Source organism: Patiria miniata, unplaced genomic scaffold (assembly GCF_015706575.1).
Source record: "Patiria miniata isolate m_02_andy unplaced genomic scaffold, ASM1570657v1 HiC_scaffold_22, whole genome shotgun sequence".
Taxonomy (NCBI): domain Eukaryota; kingdom Metazoa; phylum Echinodermata; class Asteroidea; order Valvatida; family Asterinidae; genus Patiria; species Patiria miniata.
The window spans coordinates 5,714,166-5,733,264 of NW_024037061.1; the positions used below are offsets into that span (position 1 = coordinate 5,714,166).

A 19,099-nucleotide genomic window follows, 5' to 3' on the forward strand; every position below is an offset into this window, starting at 1 on the left:
CTTTAAAGCGATAGAAAAGCAGTCCATCTTTTTCAGACGTTTATATTTTGTGTAATTTCCAGGTTCGTTTGCACGTGTTTGCGTATCTAAATCTAAAAGTAACCTTAAAAAGTTATGGGGTACTTGAAGTCGCTTGCAATTAAGGCACCAGAGGCGAAAAATCAAAGTGCGCCACGTTGGGGGTTGCGCCACATTAGGGTTCATCAACAATTCCAGGATGCTCTCCATACGGCATATATTGCAGTAAAGTTGACATGCGACATACATCCTATTAACCCATAATCGAGGAATACGTATCTTTGAATTCTGGATTTCTGTGATAAATTATCACAGTAACGCGGTATCGAGGAAGGATTTATCTTTGAATTCCGGATTTCTGTGATAAATTATCACGGTAACGCGGTATCGCGGAAGGCAATTCAAGCTTCCGTACTTCTCTGTGATTGTAACTAGATTAAAGTCGATATTCAAATGAACCACAAAGGGAAACTGGCTTGGTGAAATATAACAATTGAAGAGTTTCACAAAGAAAAACCGTTCCGGTGCTCTTACCAACTGTACCGACTGAGCTATCCAGCCAGATGGTGGCGGAACCCCCAACCCCTAACATAGCGCTCAATAGCTAAATTGGTAGAGCACCAGAACGGTAATCAGGAGGTTGCAGGTTCAAACCTCACTCCACTCAATTGCATTGTTAAACTTTGCAATAAATGAATATCACTTAGAACAACGAAAGTATGTTAATCAAGGCAGAACGAATTAAAGGGTCCATGTAATGGCTTTTTCTTAGGAACATACTTTGTGCAACTTTAAAGCCTCATAAATGTGTGAAAGCTATTTGACATCCCTTTTCGGTTAATTTTATTAAACTGTCCACTTCTTTAGACATTTAAAATTGTCCATGCTTTTCCGATCAACTGAGGGCGCTGTTGCTGTGATGTCATTTCAGGAAGACTCTATTCAGCTTATGTGTTTTCTGTTAAAATTGTGAAACCCGAATTTTGCTCATTGAAAACATTTGTGAGAAAAGTTTGCTCATTGGCTTACTGCCATGTAATGACACAACAACGAATCACCAAAGAAAATGAAACTACAACAGCAAAGTATCCAAAATTTTGGCAACGTTTGGTGCAAAAAATAGCTGTATTAAACATTGATTTTCTGCCTGAAATGATATTACAGTTTTGCTCATATATATTGACATTCGTATTAGCATTAAAGACGAAAGGCACCAAGATACCCTTAAAAATGACAAACTGAAAATTTAAATTAGGTTAAATGAGACACAAAGGTGCACTTTCAAGGATTGCATTAAAACAATTGAATAACATGGGCCCTGTACTAAGCCACAAGATTAAGTAGGTTGACATGTTTAAAATCAATGAGCTCTGGTGCCAAGTTGATTGATAATCGCTTGAATACACTACACCTACGGCGTCAGTTGTAAGTCAAGACACATAAGGGTGTCCCTTATGGGTTTTGCTGAATACGCAGTCGACAAACTTTGCTCATGGATGAAGAAAGCACCTGAAGCATGATCACAATTCTTCATTTGTTTACATTCCCTTCACAAGTCATACCCCCAGAACATCACTTGACCCATATTAGACAGGTATTAACTAATTTAAACTCTGTTTCAAATTTGGTTAGAGAACCGAAATTTAACTGGTGAAATGTTGGATAGTTTGTTAGTCAAACTAGCATCATTGTTCTTTTTCATATTCCCCTGCACTTGAGCTCCCAATGTGGATATCAGTGCAGGATTGCAAGCTGTGTAGTTGCTTGGCTGCTTCCATGTTGATGCTCTCCTAATGAAGTCAATGTGGACCTGAAACATCACAGGATGAATCGACGATCTAAAATACAGCTTGTTGGCAGTGCAGATAAAAGGACTGCTAAGGCTGAAGCTACGTGTAGGCCTACATTAACAGAGGATGAAGCAGGTCCTTCTGACAGGCCGTCTACAAGTAGGAGCGAGACTACAAATGTCTTCAAACCAAAACGTTTCATCTCCTTCAACCTTTCTTTTCCGTGTATTCGTTATCCAGGTTAGATCAATGTGTTAAATCTTACCGAGGCTATTGAGAACTTGTCTTTGGCATTAAAGATAACAACACTTGCAAAAATCAAAAAGCAAAACTAGAAAATGATTATGAAATACAAATTGACTGTATGTGAGTAATAGTCCGAAGCCTCATGTGGAATCATGGCACTTGGTGTGCTGTCACTTTTTTTTTAAATACTGTCCCTAATTTACCAAATGTGAAGTTCGTCCACATTTTGATTGTAATCGGTTACACATCAGTGAACTGGTGAAAGCCAGTTAGTCTGGTTCCCTGACCTGACAATCTTGACATTTATAAATTGACCCGTTTCATCTGAAGTAGGGTTAGGGAACCAGACTAAAACAAGAGCATTTTTGTTCCTTTTTTTTCCATCATCCATCAAAACAAATATTTAAACAGGTCAGTGTAACAATATTTGCTGTAAAATATTAACCCCCAAATCCATTCATTTCTGGAAATAAAAAAGCAAACGTTGTATGTAACTACATCAACGCAGTTCTTAAATAATTTCATCGAATGTTAAATGGAGATATAAAACGAAAAGCTTTAATCACACACTTCAACCATTATATCAAAATTGGTCTACGGCTAAACGTTCTAGCTCACGAGGAAAGTTTTTCTTAATCAACTCAAAATAATTAGCTCAAAAAACAGGCTGAAATAACATATTTTTATTGAAGTGATTATTCCAAAACAAAATTACTATGACAGGTCATAAATTTGTGGGGGATCACAACCGGTGTCTTTGGATGACCTGTTCCATCAACATCAGGGTCACTTATTTTACTTATTGCATTCATGGTTTATCAGGCAGACAATTTTCGACAGCCTGACTGTCAACGCATTTTGTACAACGAGTTTGTGGGTTTTTTTTATTTTCAGAACTATGCATACATGACAAAACTCTCTATCAGGTAGCTGAATACCTTAGCACTTCTTGGATAAAATTGGCTATTGAGCTCAACTTTACGTACCCAGATATAAGCACCATTACGAATAAATACACAACAGAGGTCGTCATGCAAGCTTACGAAATGCTTGCAACATGGACGCGAGCCCAACCCATCAATGCTGAACAGCAGGTTCCCAAGTTATGTTCGGCATTAGTTGCAATTGGAAGAGCTGATATTGCAAGATATCTGGATGGTAAATACACGTCTTTGCCTAAACATGTATGTCAGCTGAAGATAAGCTTATTTTATTTGGGAAAAATGATGTTATGTGTATGAAATAAAGTAAATTTCACAAACACGTGTGCAATCAACTGATTACTTTATAAACTTTGAACAGAAAAATAAGCTCCGGATTAATATTAACTGTGCTTGTTTTGGTATATTTTATCATGTATTAGGTATATTACATGGCCGTCAGGCACGCAGTGAATCGAACAAAGTGATTTCACACGGTTAACATAATTAGTCAAATAAATCCATTTTTACAGGGTGAGAAAAAAAAAGAAACCCAAATGAAGGACCAATTTTTGAATGAAGTTTTGCCTGTAGCACTTTCAAAATATTGGATAACTAACCTGCAAAAAACAGCTGACTTTTGCAAAAGATAATTTGATAACAAAGTAAGAGGATGACTCCCTCTTCCTCCGTAGGGGAAGGCTATTAAATCTGTTTCACATATATTTTTTATTGAAGCAATTATGTTGGATGTTTGATCTGAATAGGAGTGCATGCACCCAGACCTGAGGCTCAGCATGAACAGGAAGCAGACGAAGAACCAATGTTGACGGATCCCCACCAAGAGGTCGGTAACAAGTCAAAGACATTTCGAAGGGAGTTCACGAAACAACAGGCAGTTAATACCTACCGTGTAATATATTTGTTCCAATATTTGGGTATATGTTTATATTTCTTTTAAGCATATTTTGGTGATTCAATTTACACATGCTAACTTCAATAACATTTTCTAAAGCATATATGTGACTGAATAATATTAAGACATAGTAACGATCTAAAATGGCTACTATTTTACCCTAAAGTTGCTCGCATTTATCTTGTCTCCAGATATCATCAAGTAGTTTTGCCAAACCTCAGTATTGATGAGCTTCAAATTCACCAAGTTGCTTAGTGGCACAGTTACCCTATTAAAAATTAATGGAAAATCATGTGAACAGTGGTATCATTGTGATATTTAGTCCAGAAAACAAAATGGGGACAAAAATAGGTGTCCGTAAATTGGGCTAAAAGGTAGGTGAAGGGTTGCCTGACGTAAGAGACTTGAACAAGTTCAAGAAAATTAACAAAATTATTGGTAAGAAAACGTTTTGACGTAGACATTATTAGTGTAAACAACAATAATCTCTTATTTTGAGTATTTTCTTGACCTTGTTCCAGTCTCCCACGGTAGGCAATCCTTCACCTACTTTTTAGTCCAATTTACGGACACCTTATTTTCCCCTTTTTTTGATTTTGGGTTTTTCTTTTTCATAGCTAAATATCAAGATGTTCTCATTTTTCACATAATTTCCCATTTATTTTTGTGAGGGTAAGCAGTAAGTAACTTTGTGAATTTGAAGCTCATCAATACTGACGTTTGGCGAGACTACTTGATGATATCTGAGGAAAAGGTAAATGCACGCAACTTTATAGTATGATGGTAGCCATTTTGGATCTTTGTTAGGTCCTCACATCATCCGGTCTCTGGTATGATTTAGAAAATATTATTTAAGTAAGGATATGTAAATAGAATCCCTGAGACATACTTAAAAGAAATAAATCAATCTATACACAAATATTGGAATAAATATATTACACGGCAGGTATTAACGATTAATACCAATTAAACGGTCAAAAACTTTTTTTAAATGCTTGAAAAGTTTTATCGGATTCAGCTTAGTACCTGAATTATGCCGAAAAGCCTTATTCCCAACTATAACCCCCTATAATGCCCCGAAATTCTTATATAGAGCTTTTTTTTTCCAGAAATCCCACTAGGCTATGACCGCACAACGAACAACCGGGTGAAATCAAACATGTTAAATTTGTTTAGGGATGATCGGTTGGTGCCCGATCACCAAACAGTCATGTACAAATTGCAACAGAACCTTGAACCTGATGTTTGAAGAACGTTTGAGCTCCAGTCACCAACCAATACTATGAGGAACACAGAATGGCGGCTGAATGTGCCCCATTATTCTATTCAAAAGATGGAATTTGCGTCGGGGTGATGTAAATTCAATATTATGTTTTGCCCTTCACCGACGAATAGTTTCATTGCGGTACCCGCTGCTACATCAGAATCGAACCAGCCAACGGATCCCGCAAGCTCGGTGGTCGGGTAGAGTCCCATCACCCGAGTGATGTTTCTCACTTTCACTCGGGAGGTAACACACTGAGCATACAGTGTTTACACGTCGGTGAAGGGCAAAACTAATATTATTTTAATGCCCAATTATTGGGGTTTTTATTAAAGCTCCGGATCGCTTCTGTCGTGAGCAGAAAAAAAACAATTTCCCTGCTAAATTGATAGATTAGGTTTGATGACGTTCACCATAGCACCTGACTTTTATCAGAAACTTGGTTTTGCATTACACAAAAAATAAATGAAAAGATAAATATAAAAACAAAACTGTATTAAAAGGTGCCCTTTTTATGGTATCGAATCCGATCTCATCGAAACCTTTACTTTACATACAAACATGGTAACGTGATCAATTGCATTCATTATGTAAATTATAAACATTGGCCTGTCGGGGGAGGGTGCTAGTTAGCTACTCCAGCAACCCCCCCCCCCCCATCACCCTTGTGAAGTGATAAAGAAGTAAAAATAAATTGAGAGTCTGTCCTCGTTAGCGTGGAATTGCCCCAAAACAAAAATAAAAGTTACAAGAATCGTTCCGGCTGGCCTAAAAGGTTTAAGCAGAAGGTACAGTAAATGTTACACATAAATGTTGGCTTCGTTTTCATTACAAATTCAATAGAAGCCTATAGCCTTATTAGTATTATTATTTTTCCATACAGGCACAGGTGCCAGATATTAGAAAGTCCGGCTGAGCGTGGCAGAGCTGGAAAGGGTACAACCGATCAAGGTCACCGGTCTGCCAGATATACCGAGACAATTGCTGAAAATGCGGAAATATTCACAAAGGGATGCGAGTCCACTGGGATACCAACTATTTTGAAGGTTCCATTGGATCAAAAGTCCGTTCCTGCCAGCGTTATGTACCGTAGCTATAGCTTCAGTAAGAGATCTGGTTTGGTTCAGCATCACAAAGTTATAATGTTAGTTGGGGCCACAGGTGGGGGTAAGAGCACACTGATTGATTTCATGATCAACTTTATCCTTAAAGTAGACTGGAAGGACTGGTTTCGTTTCAAGATCATTCCCCAACAAGGAGAGGGACCACAGTCACAGGCTCATAGTCAAACTCAAATCATATCTTCCTACACTATTTATGGAAACCAACACCACAACGTTCCTTACACGTTGACAATCATCGATACGCCAGGCGTTGGAGACACAAGAGGTATTGGGCGTGACAGAGCCATCCTTGATCAGATACGCGATTTCTTCCTTCATTCCGAGGCTCACAACGTAGATCACATAGACGCTATAGGCTTTGTTGCTCAGTCTTCGCTGGCACGCCTCACCCACACACAGCGGTATGTTTTTGATTTCATCCTTTCCGTGTTTGGTAAAGACATCTCCCCAAACATACTTCTCCTGCTCACTTTCTGTGATGGGCAGAAGCCCCGTATTTTCGATGCAATTAAAGAAGCGGATATTCCTTGCAGTGACAGCATGTTTAAGTTCAACAACTCGGCTCTTTTTGCTAGGTACGTAGACAAAAATACGGACGACGAAGACATGTTTGACAGGATGTTTTGGCGAATGGGGATGAAGAACTTCTTCCAAGCTCTCAATAGCTTGGACCCGAGGAGCCTAATTCTCACAAAGGAAGTTCTGGAGGAGCGGAAGCGACTGGAGACGAAATTTAATGGATTTGCAACCCCAAATTAAAAAGGGTGTTCGTACACTGGAAGAGGTACAGCAAGTGCACCAAATACTTGAGCAACGCGAAACAGAAATGCAAACAAACGAGTCGCTCAGTCAAGTCATAAAGAACTTATCAGAAGAATTCCTCATGGTCCAGAAACGTGTTTGTTTTTTGATAATTGACTCTCATCGGATTTTGATGCGTCTAGAAGAGATTGCTTTGAAGCCGAACCCGCTGAGCACCGTGGATTATGTGGACTTGTTGATTGAGTCCGAAAGGTCAGATGCCAAGACAGGTTGGATATCCAGAGTAAAGGCACTCGAAGGTGTCCGCAATCAAGCATATATTTTAGCCAAAGTAAATCAGGAAAGCTATGATCCCTTCAAAAACTACAAGAAGGAATTTCATGGTACGACAGAAAGTAAAAGCTGGTTTAAGTTTTGGAAATAAATTTAGACCCCATCTTTCCGATAACAACTTAACAACTGAATGTAACAACTGAATGTTTCTAATCACTCTAGACAAATTAATAAGTAAGTTGAATCCGATCTACAGGACTTACGTTTTTGCCGAGTGCCAACGTTTCACAGCCTTTCCCAGGGTGTTAATTATATCAATTTCTTCCGTTACCCACTGAAAAAAACTGAAAAAAAAATTGGTCCATTATACCATCTTGCCAGTTCCTAATGTGTCTTTTTTAGGCATCCTTCTCACGCCTCACCACACCCATCCTTGTAACATCGCATCATCGTTGGAATCCCTCATTCTCCTGACGACGGGCAGAGCACACTGTTCGAAACGTTGAGTCCCTCCGGTTCTTTTCAGAACCACACATACTCACAAAAGAGATTTATTTACGTGGTGCTACCGCAAACTTATCTTATCTTAGAACTTCTATTCAAAAAATTTAATTTGCGACAGGAAGGTGTCAACATTGGGTTTTGCCCTTCACCGGGTTATTTAAGGTTATTTTCAGCTCGGTTACGTAGGAGCTGCATTTCCTTAGTCTGTTCATTTGTTTGTACAACACGTTGGCTGCTTGTCCTTGGACTGGGCTAAGATGTCACATGGTTGCTCTGCAGTTTTCGATCAGGGCGTGGGAATGAATATGCGCATTATCTCCAACCAAATGTTTGAAAACGTTATGAAATCACATCTTTTATTAAATTTTGCAAATGTTAACCAGGCAAAGATACAATTGAAAAGAAAGCAGACGGCCATTTCCAGTATATTGCTCATTCGAAGATCAAATTCTATGTATGCTTAAGCTTATATATTTACTTTGCTTCTTGTATATTTAGATCACCTTATGTGTAAAATAGTCTCTATCGAATATCATATTAATGTATTTCTTTAGAATTTCTATATTATTGTAAATAATGACAGCATTGAAATAAATATAGCAGATCATAATCGAAAATCAAATTCTTTGCATGCTTAAGCTTATATATTAACTTTGCTTGTTGTATATTTAGGTCACCTAATGTGTAAAATAGTCTCTATCAAATATCATATTAACAGGCTATACTAGCCTGTCCGTTTTGGAGAAAATATACGCCGATTGCCGACTTATTGTTAGATCTCTACATCGGCGGAGGAACCTGGTAGTCCGGTCAATTTAGAACAAAACAGGCCTGACCTAGAACTAATTGCAATAGAATTTATTGTAATTCTATCATGCTAAGAAAATATCACTTTTTGTCATACTAAAAATCTAATTTCATCAAAGGGTTGGAAAAGTGTTTTTATCCACTTTTTCGCTACTAATTTTTCATCATACGTACAGCCTCCGTTAGGCTACTCGTCAGAAAATCCGTTCACTTCGCGAGACACAACTGATCACAGCAGACGACTTTTTTATGTCCACCTATTATTAAAATATGAGGTAATTTACACTGCCGCACAATACTTTTGGATATTTTCTTGAAAAAAATCAAGAAATTTGAGGGGTTTTTGCCCGAAATATATATTGGTTAAAATAAATCACTTTGTGCCCAATAAACCATTTGTTTCATGAAAAATCTTTGCATAAACAGGTCTACTTGAAACAAGGGCTGGAAATGATATAAACAAAGAGATCCATTTAAATTTAAATTTCAGGTGTCTACGCCAATAGGCCAGAGTCCAATTTTAAATACAAGGGAAAATATCCGAAATCCGAGCTTCGTGTGTTCCTTTTATGATGAATTTAGGTCATTGGAATAACTTTTAAATAAGACGTAAATTGTCAAAACAAATAACCGATTACTCAAAAAACCTTTATGAAGACAAATTAACGGGAATAAAATATTGCAGTGAAATTGTTGCTGAATTCTGGGCTTTAGAGAAAAGACATTTGTGACAAGTGTTTACAAATAATAAACGTGCTCAAGATAAAAGCCTTAGGCCGGGGGTGGGACCGTTCCAATGAGAAGTCTTTTTTAAAGTAATAACAACGCGGTCTATTGGTCACTAGCGGTCATTTGGTGAAAATCAAAGAGCGGCGTGGCTTCTTCTGCCGCATTCTTCAGCCGATTTTTCCCGTATTATGTCGAAAGCTTCCTTGTCCAAGCGCTTTATAGGGTCTTGGCAGATTTGGGTCAAAGATCACTTAGTGGTCAGTAGTGGTCATTTTCAGACAAACGTGACAAATAGCTATTTTCTCACGTTTTTGTAACGATTTAAATCATTTTAATATAGGTTTTCCTAGCTATTTTAACACTTGTATCAAACGAATTCCCTATATCGATACTTTAATTTCGTCCCCGAACATCGCCAAGCTCAATTTTCAATTTGAATTTCAAAAAGCCACCACTAGATTTCATTTAAGGTTCAGTATAATTCAAATTGTTAGCATTCCGATTCGTCCAAAATCTTTGAAATTCGTCTCGTGAAGCAATCGGCGTTGAATTGAAAAAGCAAATTCGTTTTTTTGTCATCGTTTTAATGTTCTTGTCGTTACATTTCGTCTCTGGTGACTTGAAACGTTACGATTAAAAATGTGCCCAATCTTTGGACTTGTTTGCGCATTAATTAAATTTTAATTTTTAACAAATATTTCCTTATAAATGAAAGTATAGCTGTAAGTTTTGAGTTTTCTTTGACAATTAACATTAAAATCAGAAATTGAACTTTCATAATATGCTCTTTGCTTAGCATATGGAAATTAAGCATTAAGATCAAACTCCTTCGTAATGTTGCTCTTTGATATATGTAAATGAATAAAACAACAGAAATAAGGTATGTCTATCAAAGAAAAACATTAAGAAGGTCTTTGAACTTAATGCTTAGTGTCCATGTCATAAGTGCATATTGTAAAATGTCAATTTTCGACCCGAATGTTAATTGTGAAACACAGAAATAAAAATTCATACATTACAGCTAACCACTTTTATTTATACATATAAGGAAATATATGTTTAATTTCATTGTTTTAATTAGCATAATTCTTCAAATAAGTCTAAATATTGGGCGCAGCGTATAAGATTTAAGTCACCAGGGACAAAATGTAATGACAACAACATGAAAACGATTGACAAAAAACGAATTTGCTTTGTTAATTCAACGCCGATGGCTTCACGAGACGAATTTCAAAGATTTTGGACGAATCGGAATGCTAACAATTTGAATTATACTGAACCTTAAATGAAATCTAGTGCTGGCTTTCTGAAATTCAAATTGAGAAGTGAGCTTGGCGATGTTCGGGGACGAAATTAAAGTATCGATATAGGAAATTCGTGTGATACAAGTGTTAAAATAGCCGGGAAAACCTATACAACTGTGCTGCCGGTTCCTGATGTGTTTTTGGCATATTTAGGTCAAGGGTCTCTCAGTGGTCAGCAGCGGCCAGTTTCATTTAAAATGCAGAAAATGCTTCTTTTTCTTTTATCAATCAATTTAAAATGTGTATGAAGTAAATTAGTCAAAAGCATTTTCCTTATTTCCCCATAATCACCAATTTTTAGAACCAGCAGAGTACTGAACTCAAAGAGAGTTACCAAAAAAAGTAAAGATTTCTGAATAACACGATTCGGCGTAGACGAGACGAAATCGAATACTTCGGGTCGAAAACGCGTGCTCATTGTTTGGATTAGTTTGGACTGAATTTCAACTTGTCTGACAAGTGACAACATACGAAATTAAACATTGGAAGTGCACTAAATCGAGTGTCGCTGGACGAATGTCAATATAGGAAACGGTGAATTCGAACGAAAAATACACTTAATTTTATGGTTTGACCAAATAATTATGTTTTTATTATGACACTTGCATATTCATTCCTTATCTCCCGTTGGTCCTGATACCACTATGATTCGCTTTCTATCCTCAGATCACATGACACTGTTTCTGTAGAAGCTCCTTAAACAATCCTGTTTATTTACGCGGTTTAACGTCACACGTGCGAAAATAGTAATAGTTAATCAATAGTTTGTTTTATCTGGAGCGCAGGTTCAGCTTGTTGTTTTAAATAACGACAGTGTTAAAATGTTTAAATGAAAGAGCATTAATAAATACCTTGGAGAGTTGTTGGTTTCTGATTGGTCGAGACTCGATCACGTGGCCGGTCATTAACGGTGATAATGGACCGGCTTCAAAGATCAAGCGAATAAATGGCCCCTGAACCAGCATTGATCCAGCCCCGTTCAGCCCCATGCAAGCCAGTGATTGGTCAAAATATAGTAACAGTCCTGCGGTAGCTTTTAACAATTGAGCACTGCACATGCGCTCAACCCCCATCGCGTGAGATTGACGTGCGCGTACGCAACACAGTTGCTAGGGATGCGTGCGTGTGCGCGCGTATATAAGGAAGTTTTGAAACGACATCGTACAGCAGTGCAGTATATACTGAGGATGTTTACGACGAAAGCGTCGATCTACGATTGATTTTTTTGAAACACTTCACCCACCGACATATTTACCTTTCCTAAACCAAGCATCTTTGTAATTCCGGACACAAGGAATGTGTAAACGAGATTTCAGCTTCCTCCATCACGTAAAGATATGAAAACATTGTTGTAATTTGTTTCGCTACGGCAGCACTTTCTGTTGAGTTTACGTCGTTATAGCTGTTAAGCTAAAATATGGCCCATGAACATGAACACAAAAAAGTCTGGAAATATCGCCGGAAAAAAAGTCACAAAATTGGAGCATTTTAACAGTTTATTTCGTTATAAAGGTATTTATTAATGGGAATAACAGTGTGAGGATCCGGTCTTCACTGCGTGATAATGACCGGGTGTGGGGGTTACCACTGTGGACTCCGTTTGCCAGGGTCTACGACGTACGAGTGTTAGACTATATACCCTGGCTAGCAAGGATGCGGATACCGCACTTAAGTCAACAACCAAGGTGGTGCAGCTTGTCTATCGAACCATCTTCCCCGCTCTCAAATTGCCAACCAAACCGTCTTTGAGCGTGTTTGGTTGTGCGCCCTCTCGTGAGCACAACTTCACATTAATCTATAGTTACTTTTATTGATACTATTCCCGGCTATTTTAAAACATTTTTCGTTCGAATTCACCGTTTCTTATATTCAAATTCGTCCAGCAACCTTGAAATCGATTGAGTGCACTTCCAATTTATAAGTTCGTCTTTTGTCAGGCAACTTCAAATTTACTCCCAACAAATTCAAACAATGAGCACACGATTTCGACCCGGAGTATGCGATTCCGTCTCGTCCACGCAGAATCATGTTATTCAGAAATCAAATTCGTCTAATGCATTCCATACAATTTAAACATAATTTGGTTAAATTTCGTCATACTTCATAGCAGTGTCTTCAAAGCCATAGAGGCCTCCAATAAGAATAAGTCTTTACTTTTTTATTTCCATATTTTTTCATAAATGTGTCATTACGTTTGATTTTATTTTCTTAAAATATGTTAGACTCAATGTTTTTAGGCATATTACTACGGGATTTATGGGTTATCGATTCGTGGCTTTTGACATTTCCTTTATTCATAACGGTTTTCATTCAAATTCAACAATTCTAACATTCAATTTCGTCCGAGAAAAAAATCACGCGCTTTAAACAAAACCAATTTAGTCATTTACCATTCCATTTCAAAGTTCGGTCACCCTCTTTAGTCACAGGGTCCAGAATATTTGTCATTAAAGATCAAATTTGTGAAAGCTGTTGTCGAATGGCAGCATTCAGTGATCGAATTCGTCTTATATAAATCAATTAGACGACTTTGATTTCTGAATAATAACGTTTGGCGTAGACGAGACGAAATCAAATACTCCGGGACGAAAACGTGTGCTCATTGTTTGAATTTGCTGGAACTGAATTTGAAATTGCCTGACAAAAGACGAAATTGAACATTGGAAGTGCACTACATCGATGCTCATGGACGAATTTGAATATTAGAAACGGTGAATTCGAATGATAAACGTTTAAAATAGCCGGGGAAACCTATGTAAATAATGTTGTATTGTTGATCTTGGTAATCTCTACTTTTTTGGTAACTCTTCTTTGAGATCAGTACTCTGCTTCGGTCAGAAAAATCATGCCAGCGAATGCGCCAAATTGTGCTTGGGGACACAAGGAAAATGCTTTAGAACACACCAGACTAATTTACTTTATACAAATTATAAATTGCTTGATAAAAGACGAATTCGATCTCTGAATGCTGCCATTCCACAACAGCCTGGACGAATTTGATCTGTAATGACGAATATTTTCGACACGATGACTTAAGAGGGTGACCAAACTTTGAAATTGAATGGTAAATGACTAAATTGATTTTGGTAAAAGCGTGTGATTTTTTTTCTCCGACGAAATTGAATGTCAGAGTTGGTGAATTTGAATGAAAAATGTTTTAAAATAGCCGAGCAAACCTATCTTATGCAAGCATACTTCCTTTTTGTGGTAATGGAAATCTAAGTAGAGATACATTGCTACAAAATGTGAATGTGTTTCTCGCTTCTTCGAGGAACTTGCTGTTTTCAGATGTTTACGGGCCATTTCTATAAGAGAAAAAAAATCACTTTTAGGTTATTGACGTCACTAAGCTAGTTAGCGATGTTTAAAACCACCACTTAACAAATTACCTTGTTATAACAGGTACCTTGTATTAAGAGTAATAGAAAAAAAAAGAAAAAAAAAACCTAATATTTTGCTTGTTATAGGCATGATGTTGTATTAATAGTGCTGTTCTTACGGTTGTACAGTTTGACTGTACACGGTCCGCGAATTTTCTTTTCCCAAACGACACCCGCATACATGGTTATTTAGCGCCCTCTACGATACTTTTATGATACGTACGCAGGTATATAATTATTTTTCCCCAAGCTTCGGCTTTCACTGCGATAGCTCACTCGATAAATCGTCGTGATGTTGCACCGCGAGGTTGCGGGTTCGCAACACGGTTTTGTACCCGAATTTTTTTTTTTTTTCTAATCTGAGGCTTCGTGAGTTTTCGAATCAATTCGTCGCAGTGCGAGCATGGCATGAGTTACGAAATACGATTTTATTTTAATTAAACTGTTACCATCTTAACGAGACAGCATGCAGTATCACATTTCATATTAATATGAACAAATTGGGAAAGGAAATGAATATTTCTAAAGAAAGTGTGGACGAATGATCGCAAAACACGTACTGCACGTTGTGAATAACAACACCAATTACACGATATAAATCCATTTCTAGCCAATTGCGGTAGCGAATCAGGATACAGGAAGAAAGTTTGCTATCCAGGGCTTACTATTGGAAACGAGGTTGGATATAAAGTAAGCAGTGGGGACGAGGTTGACGCACGTACACCAGGGGATTTGTACTATGTGCACGCAGTGGCATGGTACGAACGGTCGCGCGTCGCGGCAAAATTGCAGTCGGGCAAGATGGCGTCGGTCGGTCACCCCCAACTGTACTTTCTTTGCCGGTGAGGGGGTACTTGTGAACGGAGCGGATAAGGGCGCTGTTCAAAGCGAAATATTATGGACAGTGTCGGACAATAGATGGCGCTCTTCAATTTGTCAAATTTGCCGACGGACGTACGATTAAAAAGATTAATGGTGAGTGTCATCCCCCCCCCCATTATTATTTTGTTTTCAATGAGAGGCGTTTTTCAATGCTTTGGGAATTTTTCGGCGGCCCAATGGGGGGGGGGGGGGGTGACCGCCAATCTCCTCCCTAAATCCGCCGGTTACGACGCTTGAAGTCGTCGTATTGGTAAATATCCAATCGGTAAATATCTCGAATTGTCTGGTCTACTGGTTTCTGTCATCTAAAGGTTCGCTTCTGTTGGACTTCACAGAAGGTCGTCCGTCATTATCTTTTAGCTGGGTATCATCAGCTTCTGGAAGATAATATGCATCGCATTTACTTTGAAAACACCACATTGGTAATTACGGTAATAATTAACGTGTCAGGAAAAGAACCGAGGCGGCCGCTAAAGTTTGCGAGGTGTGCCGCCTCGGAATTAAATGGGCAGGAGAAGCATTGAATTTGGGCGCACAAACTGAAGGAAACTGCTAATTTACCGTCTCGGCGTTACCTTGGAAAGGTAATTTGCATTGTAAAGACAGTACGGGTATCATTGCCATTATTGCAATTATTAGCTTGATTAACGAAATGGACGAGTGACTTCAATGATAAAATTACGCCATCTCTCTTTTTACTTTTGCTCCCTTCATGTGAATTCAACCACAACCTCATTAATTACATTGATTATAATCCTGTAGCGTTTTCGGGGGTTCAATTTTATTCAGTGGACAGACAGAATAAGACACAAATGACACCAATATTCCGCTTTCTTATCTTCTAATTCTTTTCCTCCAAACATCCAAACAATGAACACACGATATCAGTATTACTTGTGATTTACCTTTATCTGCACTATACTGGTAATCGCAACGTGGAGCCTGGGGTGTGTACATACGGAGCTGGCCTTTCGGAACAACCTTCACAACCAAGATCTGTACAGCAACAAACCGCGCGCGCGCGCACGCACTTTTCGCGCCAATTTCACGCTTACTTGCGCTGACCCCAACCTCCACTACAAGTAAACAGCGCCACCTATACTGGATTCTGCAAACTCTACATCATCCCCTCCCCGGGGAAAGAATGCGTCCTGCATTCACGAACAACAAATTTATAACTAGAAAAACGCCATTAACAAGTTAAGGTTCTAAAAAACAACAAGAACAGTTAAAACTATAAGTGGACCACCATGTCCTACTCCTGAAAGAATTCCTCCGAAGTAATCCTCGCGATCAAGGAATCCTCATCGTAGAGGTCGAAAATGCGCCTCCGCTTGACGAGCTTTCCTGTTGCCTCATCTGATTGGCCTGAAACCGTTGCAGAACTTGTGGGTATGAGAACTCTCCTTAAGGATGTTGCACGTTGTGGCGAAGCCAAACGCCTCACGTCATCTGGAGACGGGTGTAATTCCAGGCACGGTCCGGACTTCTTCTCGGGCGTCTTGGAGATCTCGGGCGTCTTGGGAGCTTTGGGGGAGTTGCTGACTGATACCGGCGACTGGTTGCCTGCATCAAGATTGCCTGTGTGAGCCCGTCGGATGTGCCTCGCCAAGTCGTTTTTCCGGCCGTAGATTATGTCGCAAAACGGACAGGGGAACCGATCACGTGGTTGGTTTTGTTCGGCCATGTGCCTTGCCAATGCTGACTTGGCCCCAAATGACTTATCGCATTCGAGGCACCTGCAGCTTTCCGCTCGTTCATCATGTCGTTGGTGGGTTCGGTCAGGTGTGGGCGATCGGCGAGGAGAATCCCGGCGATGACGGCTGTGACTTCTTTTCGGCATCTGCAGAGAATACAACAGAGAACAGGGGATTAGATTAATTCGTATTTGCTCCGTAGTTAAAAATGTTATTCGGTCCATTCGCCATAACGCTGAGGAGGTCGACGTTTTCTGTTGTGCCATTCCTGATGACCGTCTGTGTCTGAAACTTTCTTAGGTTCAGCAACTGGTGGATCCCCTATCTCTCCATTGACGACTTCCATATGTCCCTGCATGTTGTGGTCTTCTGCCGATTCCTGTGAGAACCCTTCTGTGGTAGCCTCTTGGCTCTCCTTGCCTCCACCAGAAGAATTCGGCTGCAGAACAACTCGAGGGGCTTCTTCTTCCCCTCCTCTTCGAGCTCCTCGGACCCAGGAAGTTGCTGTAATGCAGGGCTCTTTGGCCTCCACCATGACTTGTCCACTTCACCCACAAAGCGCTTCAGACGATTAATATGGACAACTTTGGGCTTATGGCGTGATCCTCGTTGGATTCTGACGTTGACATCATTTAGCACTTCAGTTACAAGGTATGGGCCTTCCCATCTTGGCTGGAGCTTGGGAGACAGCCCAACAGTTCTTTGCTCAACTGTCAACATCACAGCAGTCCCTGGTTCCAGACACTTCGGCTTGCCTGCTACTTGGTAATTCCGCTTTTGGTGCTTTGCGGCCTTATGAAGGTGTACTCGTGCCTTCTCGTGGGCCTCGTGCATTCTTTCTCTCAGGTGTATGGCATATTCAGTGATTTCTTGGGGTTCTTCTGGGGATCTTAAAACCAGGTCTACCGGGAGTTCTACTTCCCTACCAAAAGTGAGATAGTTGGGTGTTTGTCCAGTGCTGCTATGCTCTGATGCCCGATATGCCATCATCACTAGTGGTAAATGAAGGTCCCAGTCCAACTGATTTTCAGCAACATAGGCGCTCAGCATGTCTTTAAGCGTGCGATTGAATCATTCCACTTGGCCGTCGCTTTGGGGATGGTAAGGACTTGTCCTGGTCTTATCTATTCCAAGGAGTACACACATCTCTTGAAACAGCCTGCTCTCGAATTGGCGATCCTGGTCGCTATGCAGCTGTCGCGGTACACCAAATCGAGAAACAAACTCTCTGACAAAGACATTGGCAACCGTCTGGGCTGTAACATCCTGTAGGGGAAAGGCCTCCGTCCACTTAGAGAAGTAGTCCGTGATGACAAGGGTGTATCGGTTTTTTCTTGTTTCTGTAATTGGAAATGGTCCTGTAATATCAATGGCGACCCTTTCCATCGGAACCCCTGAGACCTGTTGTCTAATTGGTGCTCTGCCCCTGTTGGGAGGAGGTTTGTGTTTGGCACATTGGAGGCATTGGGTACACCACGTCACCACTGAGTCTCTCAAGTCCTCTACGAAGAATCTGGACTTCACCTTTGCATGCATTTTGTTAATGCCGAGGTGGCCAGCTGTAGGGTCGTTGAAAACTTCCACACGGAGGGACCTGGGGACTACTAGAAGCCACCGAGAGTGGTGCCGATCATCCTCGTCCCAACGCCTGTATAACACTCTGTCGTGCAAACAAAGCTGCTGCCATGCCCCCCATAAGGTTTTGAGTCATGTACCCTCAGAAGACACCTCTCTCCAAGTTGGTCGTGGATTTCCACTTTCCAGCCAGCCTATGATCTTCTGCAGAGTCGGGTCACCTGTTTGTTTTTCTCTCAACTCCGAAGCAGTGAAACCTTTCAGCCAACAGAAAGACGACACCTCACGAATGAACTGACTGCTGTCTGAACTGTGTGTATGATGCTGCGCAAGTAGTGAATGGACTGGTTCAGTTGGCAGGTCTGGATCTTGCTCTTGAATTTTCCACAGCCCTTCTATTTGTTGGCATTTCTCCTTTGTGCTATGGTGCTGGTCTCCCTTAACTTGTGTCCGTCCCTCATGCGATGGCTGTTCCCCGCTGTCGTATCCTTGCTCAACTTGGTTGCCCTTACACCGTGTACAAGTGCACGGCCTTCTTGACATGGCATCGGCATTGCTGTGCTTGCGTCCCGGTCGATGTTCAATATTGAAGTCATATTCTGCCAGCACTTGCAGCCATCTTGCAACCTGCCCCTCTGGTTCTTTGAAATTGAAGAGCCATCGGAGAGATCCATGATCTGTTCTAAGAAGAAAGCGGCACCCATATAAGTAAGGTCGAAAGTGTTTGATGAAGTGTACGACAGCAAGCAACTCCTTTCTCGTTACACAGTAATTTCGCTCTGGCTTTGACAAGGCACGACTGGCGTAAGCAATTACGCGCTCCTGACCATCTTGCAGTTGGCTAAGAACAGCACCTATACCGCTATTGCTGGCGTCGGTGTCCAGAATGAATTCTGCGTCAAGCTTCG

At 40.1% G+C, this 19,099-nt stretch overlaps 1 protein-coding gene across 1 annotated transcript; it reads left to right on the forward strand.

Moving 5' to 3' along the window:
* The first annotated feature begins 2,952 nt into the window (after positions 1–2,952).
* LOC119730847 lies at positions 2,953–7,209 on the forward strand. Its single transcript, XM_038203900.1, has 3 exons — positions 2,953–3,212; positions 3,742–3,821; positions 6,038–7,209. The coding sequence occupies exon 3, from the start codon at positions 6,237–6,239 to the stop codon at positions 7,035–7,037; it is 801 nt and encodes a 266-aa protein (XP_038059828.1). The 5' UTR covers positions 2,953–3,212; positions 3,742–3,821; positions 6,038–6,236; the 3' UTR covers positions 7,038–7,209.
* Positions 7,210–19,099: the final 11,890 nt, after the last annotated feature.